The following is a 10,126-nucleotide window of genomic DNA, read 5'->3' as shown; positions in this document are numbered from 1 at the left end:
GCCCGGCTGGAGAAGCAGCAGAGGAGGGAGGCGACGGGCCCCCGCCCTCCCTCACGCGTGCGTGAAAAGGGGGAGGGAGTAGCTGCTAGGGCCCGCCCCCTCCTTCTGTGACGTTGCGTCGGCCCCGACCTCCCCTCGCCGCCGCCACGTTCCGGGCGCGCCCCCGCGCGTGCGCAGAGCAAGCCGGCGGCGGCGACGGCGCAGGCGCCGCGTCGACTCCGCCCCCTTCCCGTCGCCGCCGCGCGTGCGCAGAGGAAGCCGGCGTTGTCGTCGGTGGCGGCGGCGGCGGCGCGGGCGCTGCCGGGATGGCGTTCACGCTGTACGCGCTGCTGCAGGCCGCGCTGCTCTTCGTCAACGCCATCGCGGTGCTGCACGAGGAGCGCTTCCTCCGCCGGAGTGAGTCCGCCGCAAAGCCCCCTGGGAGGGGGAGGGGAGAGGAGGGGGCCACCACTTCCGGGTCCTGTGGGGAGGTGGGTGGGGGAGGGGTTGGTGAAGCTGATGCAGGGAATACAGGATTGGGGTTGAAATTACGGGGGGCGGGGCCTCTGCTGATGACGTTGCCTCGTTGGGTCACGTGGCGTTTGCAAAAAAAAAGTTCGGGGAGCACCTTCCCCTCCCAGAACCCCCCCCCCCTTCGCAGCACTGATGAGGTTAGCTTGTTGGGCCATGAGACGTCTGCAAGGAGAGACCAGACAGTCACCTGTCTGAGATGGTAGAGGTTCTCCTGCTTGAGCGGGGGGCTGGACTAGAGGACCTCCAAGGTCCCTTCCAGCTCCTATTCTGTTCTGTTCTATTCTATTCCATCCCATAATTCTACTCCATTCTATCCCATAGTTCCATTCCATTCCATATTTTCTATTCTATTCTTCATTTCTCTATTCTATTCTCTATTCCTTCCTTCCTTCGGAACAGTCTGCCACCAGAAATCGTGGGTGCTCCATCAAGGGAGGTTTTTAAGAAGAGGCTAGACATTCACCTGTCTGAGATGGTATAGGTTCTCCTGCTTGAGCAGGGGGCTGGACTAGAGGACCTTCAAGGTCCCTTCCAGCTCCTATTCTATTCTATTCCATCCCATAATTCTATTCTATTCCATAATTCTATTCCATTCCTTTCCATTCCATTCCATATTTTCTATTCTATTCTATCCCATTATTCTATTCTATTCTATTCCATCCCATAATTCTATTCCATTCCATATTTTCTATTTTATTATATTCTTCATTTCTCTATTCTATTCTCTATTCCTTCCTTCCTTCCTTCGGAATAGCCTGCCTCCAGAAATTGTGGGTGCTCCATCCCAGGAGGCTTTTAAGAAGAGACTAGACAGTCATTTGTCTGAGATGGTGTAGTTCTCCTGCTCGAGCAGGGGGCTGGACTAGAAGATCTCCAGGGTCCCTTTCAGCTCCTATTCTATTTGATAGCAGTGTTCCAGTATTTGAGGGGCTGCCACAAAGAAGAGGGGGGACACATTATTCTCCAAAGCACCAGAGGGCAGGACGAGAAACAACGGTTGGAAACTGATCAAGAAGAGAAGGAACCTGGAGTTAAGGAGAAACTTCCTGACAGTGAGGACAATCAACCAGTGGAACAGAAGTTGCCTCCAGAAATCGTTGGCGCTCCATCCCTGGAGTTTTTTAAGAAGAGACTAGACAGTCATTTGTCTGAGATGGTATAGGTTCTCCTGCTTGAGCAGGGGGCTGGAATAGAAGACCTCCAAGGTCCCTACCAGCTCTATTCTGATTTATCGATTCATTGATTGAATTAACCAGTGGAACAGCTTTTGCCTCCAGAAATCGTGGGCGCTCCATCCCTGGAGATTTTTAAGAAGAGGTGCTAGACAGTCACTTGTCTGAGATGGCACAGGTTCTCCTGCTTGAGCAGGGGGCTGGACTAGAAGACCTCCAAGGTCCCTTTCTGGCACTCTTCTACTGTAAAAAAAAGTTCACATAGCACCAAGGACCCTGCAGTCGTCGTCGTCCTCCCAAAACCCACTGTTTTCTCAACACGGATGATGTTACCTAGCTGGGTCGTGAAACATCTGCAAGAAAACCACCAGGCTCAGAGACCACCAAGGACCCCACAGTTGCTGTCCTTCTCCTCCTCCCTTCCTCATTCCAAAACCCACTCGGCGCTGATGATGTTACCTTATTGGGTCATGAGATGTCTGCAAGAAAACCAAGTTCAGATAGCACCAAGGACCCCTTGTTTCAACCCTGCAAATATTCTCTGTTATTGGTATTAATGAATATTGATAATGAAATGTGTGCAAGCCAGCAACCAAGCTCAGAGAGCACATAATAATAATAATAATAGAGTTGGAAGGGATTTTGGATCTTCTAGTCCAACCCTTCTCAGGCAGGAAACCCTATACCATCTCAGACAGGTGTCTAGTCTCTTCTTAAAAACCTCCAGTGATGGAGCGCCCACGGTTTCTGGTGGCCGGCTGTTCCACTGGTTGATTGTCCTCCCTGTCAGGAAGCTTCTCCTTAATTCCAGCTTGCTTCTCTCTTTGATCAGTTCCCATCCATTGTTTCTTGTCCTGCCCTCTGGTGCTTTGGAGACTAATTTGACCCCCTCCTCTTCTTTGTAGCAGCCCCTCAAATACTGGAAGACTGCTATCATGTCTCCCCTATTTCTTCTTTTCCTTAGACTGCCCAAACCCAAGTCCCACAGCCGTTCTTTGTATGTTTTAGTCTCCAGGCCTTGGATCATCTAAATGAATAATTGTAAGTCAAGGAATACCTGTATTTAACTAGTTCCCACATACTGGTTTTTAGTACAGGTTGGCCTCAACTTACAACCATGTGTCTAGTGACTGTCGAAGGTGCTGAAAAAAGTGACTTACGACCAGTTTTCATGATTGCGGCTGTTGCAGCAGCCTCACGGTCATGTGATCAAAATTCAGGCGCTTGTCAACTGGCATGTATTTATGACAGCTGCACTGTCCTGGGTTATGAAAAGAAGGACTAGGGGGGACAGGATAGCAGTGTTCCAGTATCTCAGGGGCTGCCCCAAAGAAGAGGGAGTCAAGCTATTCTCCAAAGCCCCTGAAGGCAGGACAAGAAGCAACGGATGGAAACGGATCGAGAAGAGAAGCAACCTAGAACTAAGGAGAAACTTCCTGACAGTGAGAACAATTAACCAGTGGAACAACCTGCCTCCAGAAACTGTGAATGCTCCAACACTGGAAGTTTTTAAGAAGAGACTGGACAGCCATTGGTCTGAAATGGTATAGGGTTTTCTGCCTGAGCAGAGGGTTGGACTAATGACCTCCAAGGTCCCTTCCAGCTCTACTCTACTTCACTCCACTCCGCATTCTATTCTATTCTGTTCTGTAATTCCATTCCATTCTATTCTATTCTATTCTATTCTGTATTCTAGCAATTACTACTGCGTTCAAGATTTAAGAGCTTTCTGTTATCTATCAGATTTAAACAGTGATGCTTCTCAATAACGATCGGATCATTTACCATTTTAATTTTCTCCGATCAGTTTTCCACGAAGAGCTAATTTTCTACTGCTTCTCCAATTCCTGGAAATTCTGCTCTTCGGCCATTTTGAATGTTACGCTTCATTTTGCGTCTTCATTTCTGTTCGTTTTGTTCCTTCCTTCGATGTTTAAAAAAAGGAGAAATTTGTCTGTTCATTAGGTTTGGGTCTGAAACGGGCCTTTCCTTCTAAGACAGATTACTGAGTTATATCACTGCTTATTTATCTTACCCTTGCTTTAACCCAAATAAAACTTCTCCATACAGTTGGCTGGGGAACGGATCAAGGTATCGGAGGATTCGGAGAAGAGCCAGGGATCAAAGGGCAGTTAATGAACCTGATCCGATCTGTTCGGACAGTTATGAGAGGTAAGAGGAAAATAATACACGCCGTTGGTACAAAGCAGTCGGGGGATGAATCGCCTTCCCAAGTACAGGGTAATCCTCCACTTACAGCCGTTCCATTCAGTGACCGTTCGGACTTTTTAACGCCACTGAAAAAAAATGACCATTTCAGCATCCCCCTTTCACGGGATCAAATTGGGGACGCTTGGCAACCCGTTCGTATTTATGACGGTCGCAGTCTCCCAGGGTCACGTGATCACCTTTTGCGACCTTCTGACAAGCAGAGTCAATGGAGCAAAACTCACTTAACAGCTGTCTGGCTTAGCAACGGAAATTTGAGGCAAGGTTGTGGTTCTAAGTCGGGGACTTACCTGTAATGTTTTTTGGGTTTTGCTCCTCGGACTCAGTATTGGCTCCTGGGAAGGGCCAGGTCAAGTCCATGCAATTTTCTTGGTAGTGCGTTTTTTGGAAACAGTTTGCTGGGGTGAGTGGGGGCTGGGGTGGGTGGGAGGCTGGCCCAAGGTCAGCCTTCATGCTTTAAGGCAGGACTAAAATTCACAGTCTTCCTAGTTCTAGGCCAGTGACTGACATTGACACCAAACTGGCTTTAGATAGATTAGATAGATTAGACAGACTAGGCAGGCAGGCAGGCAGGCAGGGATGGATGGATGACAGAGAGAGAGATAACAGATCGTCAGACATGACATAGATAGATAGATAGATAGATAGATAGATAGATAGATAGATAGATAGATAGATAGATAGATAGATAGATAGATAGATAGATAGATAGATAGATAGATAGATAGATAGATAGATAGATGGATGATAGGGATGGATGGATGGAAGACAGACATGACAGAGATAGGTAGGATGGATGGATGGATGGATGGATAGGAGACAGATAGAGATGACGGATAGGTTAGGTAGGTCGATAGACAGACAGAAAGACGGATGGATGGAAGACAGACAGAGATAGAGATGACAGAGATAGTCAGATAGACATGACGGATGGATGGATAGATGGATGGATAGAAGACAGACATAGAGATGACAGAGATAGATAGGTTAGGTAGGTAGGTAGATAGATAGATAGATGATAGATAGATAGATAGATAGATAGATAGATAGATAGATAGATAGATAGATAGATAGATAGATAGATAGATAGATGATACGGATGGATGGATGGAAGACAGACATGACAGAGATAGGTAGGATGGATGGATGGATAGATGGATAGGAGACAGAGTTAGAGATGACAGATGGATAGGTTAGGTAGGTCGATAGACAGACAGAAAGACGGATGGATGGAAGACAGACAGAGATAGAGATGACAGAGATAGTCAGATAGACATGACAGATGGATGGATGGATAGATGGATGGATAGAAGACAGACATAGAGATGACAGAGATAGATAGGTTAGGTAGGTAGGTAGATAGATAGATAGATAGATAGATAGATAGATAGATAGATAGATAGATAGATAGATAGATAGATAGATAGATAGATAGATAGATAGACAGAAACAGACAGATGATGATAAACAGACAGACAGCTCCCATTGAGCTGGATAATGTATGTTTAAAAAGCAAGAAAGAACGTAAACACAGATACAGATAACTTATTATTGGAAGAAAAGCCATTAAGATAGTCTTCAACTTGGCAACTATTCATTTAGCAACTGCTCAAAGTTAAAGCTGCACTGAAAAAAGTGACTCACATTTATGACTGTTGCAGCATCCTTGTAGTCAGGTGATCAAAGTCCAGGCACTTGGCAACTAGGATGTATTTACAACGGTTGCAGCATCCCAGGGTCAAAAGCAATTTAGAAAGATTTTTTTGGAAGCGAACTTTGCCACGGACCGTTTCATTAAAGCCTTGTTCTTGTCCCATTTAAGTCGGGTTCTGAAAAATTATCAAAACCACAAAGGAACGGAGAAAAGAGAAATGATGGGGTTTTTTTCCCCCCCTTTAGCGATTCTTTTGAGTTTAATACAACAGGCTGTTGTTTGAAATGACCCTTTTCTTTCTCTTTTTTTTTTTCAGTGCCATTAATTGGAGTGAACACGGTGACAATTGTGCTGCTGCTGTTATTCGGTTGAAATCGTCTTCAGAAAAATCTGGTTAAGCGTCTAAAGCCAACGGACTGAAGACCGCTTTGCACTCGGGACCCAATCTGAGGAGAGCTTCTGAAGAAGCTGCCTATTGGTCTCAATAAAGATGCCGTTTATATTTAACGTATTGCTTAATAGACACTCCAGTTCATTAAATCCAATAATTAAATTCAGCCAGGTTTTTTTTCCCCTCTACGTATTGTGGCAATAGTCTAAAGCAGGGCTCTTCAACCAGTGGTACGGGTACCACCTGTGGTACATTGGCACCTGGCAGGGGGTACGCGACCATCACTAGAAAAGTAGTAGCGGGGGGGGAAGGAGCTGAACCGGTGGCAGCACCGCACAAGCCTGAGCGAGAGACGGCTGGAGCTGCAGGGCTGTCAGGGCTCAGCGGAAGCGCCAGGATCAGTGCCGCTTTCCAGCTGATTGGCGCTTCTTCGGGGCTGTCAGGGCTCAGCGGAAGCACCAGGATCAGCGCCAGGATCCAGCTGGAACTCAGCGCTGATCCTGGCGCTTCTGCTGAGCCCAGAAGAAGCGCCGATCAGCTGGGATGTTGCAGCCTCTCCAGGGTCTTGTGATTTACATTCAGATGCTTGGCAACTGATTCATATTTACGACGGTCACAGTGTCCCAGGGTCATGTGAAGTGACCAAAACCTGCTGCAACCACCCAGCAGACGGGGGGAATAAAAACCAAACACCCCCCACCCCTGCTGCCAATCCTCAACAGAAATGCTCACAACAATGAAAACTTCGGACAGGAGGAAGAGCGCCGCCGGGCGGGCGGGCAGGTGTCTTGCTCGGCTGTGGCTTGGAGGGGCACTTTTTTAAGGGCCATTGTAACTTCAAACAGTCACTAAGCGAACTGTTGTAAGTCGAGGGCTACCTGTACTTTATCACTTTTTTCCTTTTGGGGGGGTCATCAAGTTTTTGACACCTTGCTAGGCGACTGGTGGTACTCGGATGTTGCCATATCCTAAAAGTGGTAAAATGGGTGAAAAGGTTGAAAAGCCCTGGTCTAAAGGTGCTATTCCTATATTCTTTTAAGCTTCGGACTGAAATTCAGTCACTGAGGGTTTTTCTCCCCCTAAAAAATGATTTAGTGTTTATATATATATATATATATCATCCCCAACTCAATTCTACAACTTGTTTTGTGCTGGTGGTGAAGTGAAGGTTGCAGTTGCGAAGCAAAAGCGGTAGTTCGCCAAGGAGGCAGCTTTTGCCGAAAACCAGAAGGAAGGAAGTACTGTAATCATAAAAATGCGGTCCTGCCATGGCAGGATGCTGCAAGCCGCCGTAAAACGTGTCCATATTGCCAAGCCACACAAAGTTGGGTCACAAGACCGCAGAGGGAGACCCAACCATTGGGATTCCAGACTGGGTCATAAGCAGTGGTGGGGTTCGGATACGTGAACAACCGATTCTCTGTGTGGATGCCGCTTCCGGATGTCCGGGGGAGGCCTCCGAGGCTCAGAATGGATTTCTGGAAGCGGCGTCCAGAGGTCCAAGAACGGCTGCGGGACTTGGGTTTGCCTACTCTAAAGAAAATAAATAAAATAAAAATAAAAGAAGAAACGGGAGAGATGATAGCAGTATTCCAGTATTTGAGGGGCTGCCACAAGGAAGGGGGGGCAGGTTATTCACCAAAGCACCAGAGGGAAGGACGAGAAACATGGTTGGAAATTGATCAAGAAGAGAAGCAACTTGGAATTATGGAGAAACTTCCTGACAGTGAGGGCAATCAACCAGTGGAACAGCTTGCCACCAGAAATCGTGGGCGCTCCATCACTGGAGGTTTTTAAGAATAGACTAGACAGTCACTTCTCTGAGATGGTATAGGTTCTCCTGCTTCAGCAGGGGGCTGGATTAGAAGACCTCCAATATTAAAAGATATAGTCATATAAGAGTATTATAGAAATAATGTTTGTACCAGATTAGATTTAGAACTGTAACTTTATTGTTCTAATTAGATATACTCTACATCTTATTCTTTCGTATTTTGTTTCATTTGTTTTCAAGTACTCGTTACGTATTTTTATAACGTATATATGTTCTGCTTTTTCTTGGTGTGATTATTTTAAAAGCAGTACAAATTTTATTTTAAAAAGCTATCCTGAAAAGTGACTTGTGTTTTCTCTCTCCATGCCAAGTTAATCTCACATCAAAACGTTTTGAGTCTGACTGACCACAATAGGCTGTGTTTCTTTCCTTCTTTCTGCCATTATTCACAGACTGGCTACAGGGAATCATGGCTTAGCAGCTCTTGGATGTTGATCTGGTATCATAATGACTGTTTCTATACTGCCTTTTCTCCCCAAGGAGACCAGAGCAGTTTACAAGAGAAGGAAAAAGGTCTGTCTGCCATTGCAATAAAAGGAAAACTATAACAACAGCAAACTCAAAGGCAGTTTGTGGTGAACAAGAGTGTCTTCCATTGTTCTCTTGAAGAAATACAATAGTAATGAATTTCCAGAGTTTGGGGGTTCCCTGAGTTTACAATCAGAGGTTCCTGTATCCCATCTCCTTTGCGATCTAGGGCCCTATATGTAGGCAGAAATTCAACAGGAATGTACTTTCTACTGTAGTAGCCAATAGAAATAGGAATAGAATAGAATATCGGAGGAATGGAATAGAATAGAAAATAGAATAAAGAAAATAGAATAGAATATTGGAGGAATGGAATAGAATAGAATAGAATAGAATAGAATAGAATAGAATAGAATAGAATAGAATAGAATAGAATAGAATATTGGAGGAATGGAATAGAATAGAGAATAGAATAAAGAAAATAGAATAGAATAGAGAATAGAATAAAATAGAATTACAGAATAGAATAGAATATTGGAGGAATAGAGAATAGAATAAAGAAAATAGAATACAATAGAATAGAATTATAGAATAGAATATTGGAGGAATGGAATAGAATAGAATAAAGAAAATAGAATAAAATAGAATTATAGAATAGAATATTGGAGGAATAGAATAGAGAATAGAATAAAGAAAAATAGAATAGAATAGAATAGAATTATAGAATAGAATATTGGAGGAATGGAATAGAGAATAGAATAAAGAAAAATAGAATAGAATAGAATTATAGAATAGAATATTGGAGGAATGGAATAGAATAGAATAAAGAAAATAGAATAGAATTACAGAATAGAATAGAATATTGGAGGAATGGAATGGAATAGAATAGAATAGAATATTGGAGGAATGGAATAGAATAGAATAGAATAGAATAGGTAGGAGATGGAAGGGACCTTAGAGGTCTTCTAGCCCAGCCCCCTGCTGAAGCAGGAGAACCTATACCATTTCAGACAAGTGACTAGTCTAGTGACCAGCCTCTTCTTAAATAGATGACAATCGATAACAGGGGTCTCCAAACTTGACCACTTTAAGGCTTGTGGACTTCAACTCCCAGAATTCCCCAAGTCTGAAACGTGACCAAGATTAGAGACTCCCGATCTATATACTGTAGCATCAATGAGATCACAAAGGCGTTTACCTAGCCGCCTGTTTAAAAAATGTTAGAGTCGACCAGGACGCAAACTAAGTAACAATCATCTCGATTAAGGGACACATTTATTGGTGCTTTTTAGGAAAATGATATCTCGCTTGCTGAAGAGAGAGGGGGGAAAAAAAGAATCGAAGGGCCGCACAGGCAGTTCTTTTAGACGCCCCCAAATGGTCCTTAAGCGACGGGACCTTCCGCCAAACCCCAATGACGGGTGCTCGGGAGAAGGCTGGCTGGCCCCTCCTGCCTATCGTAATAGTACAGTCCAACCCGAGGCGTCACCCATGGCGGGGACGATACCAAGGGGGTGAAAGAGGGGGAGGCGCTGCCCCCCTGTCAACGAAAAACTCAGCCTGCAGAGCTTTTGTGGGCAGCCAGGAGGGGCCGTCTGGGTCTCCAGGTAGGGAAGGGAGGGGCGCAGGGGGCGGTTTTCCTTCCCCCTCGTGACAGTGGCAAGGAGTGGGGCTGCTTTCCTCCTTAATGGGGGCAGGTCTGCATGCAGCAGGGCTGATGGAGGCAATGGTGAAACAGGAAGAGCAAAGAATGCAATGGTGGGGAGGGTGCACGGCGTGCCTCTGCATGCATCTCTGTCCTTCCTGGTAGCTCCTTCCAAGCTGCTGCTGCTGCTGCTTCTTCTTCTTCTTCTTCTTCTTCTTCT

At 45.4% G+C, this 10,126-nt stretch overlaps 2 protein-coding genes across 2 annotated transcripts in view; both read left to right on the top strand.

The window, feature by feature from the left end:
• The first annotated feature begins 284 nt into the window (after nucleotides 1–284).
• On the top strand, nucleotides 285–6,121 carry IER3IP1 (immediate early response 3 interacting protein 1). The gene is made up of 3 exons (XM_015828524.2): nucleotides 285–396; nucleotides 3,756–3,857; nucleotides 5,885–6,121. The coding sequence occupies exons 1-3, from the start codon at nucleotides 306–308 to the stop codon at nucleotides 5,938–5,940; spliced, it is 249 nt and encodes an 82-aa protein (XP_015684010.1). The 5' UTR covers nucleotides 285–305; the 3' UTR covers nucleotides 5,941–6,121.
• A 3,728-nt stretch (nucleotides 6,122–9,849) lies between these two features.
• HDHD2 (haloacid dehalogenase like hydrolase domain containing 2) overlaps nucleotides 9,850–10,126 on the top strand; it is a 16,766-nt gene continuing 16,489 nt past the window's right edge. The window contains exon 1 of the mRNA XM_015828525.1: nucleotides 9,850–9,868. The gene's annotated coding sequence lies outside the window, so the exon portion shown is untranslated. The remainder of the gene's footprint in view (nucleotides 9,869–10,126) is intronic.

The sequence above is a fragment of the Protobothrops mucrosquamatus genome, unplaced genomic scaffold, assembly GCF_001527695.2.
Source record: "Protobothrops mucrosquamatus isolate PMUCROS unplaced genomic scaffold, P.Mucros_1.0 scaffold4619, whole genome shotgun sequence".
NCBI lineage: Eukaryota > Metazoa > Chordata > Lepidosauria > Squamata > Viperidae > Protobothrops > Protobothrops mucrosquamatus.
Note: the sequence above shows the minus strand (reverse complement) of the source record. Positions and strands in the feature narration are given on the sequence as shown.

Coding starts and splice junctions, on each gene's coding strand:
- IER3IP1 (XM_015828524.2), top strand. CDS start 306: ATGGCGTTCACGCTGTACGCGCTGCTGCAGGCCGCGCTGCTCTTCGTC. Junction 397..3,755: donor GGAGCGCTTCCTCCGCCGGA/GTGAGTCCGCCG, acceptor TTCTCCATACAG/TTGGCTGGGGAACGGATCAA. Junction 3,858..5,884: donor TGTTCGGACAGTTATGAGAG/GTAAGAGGAAAA, acceptor TTTTTTTTTCAG/TGCCATTAATTGGAGTGAAC.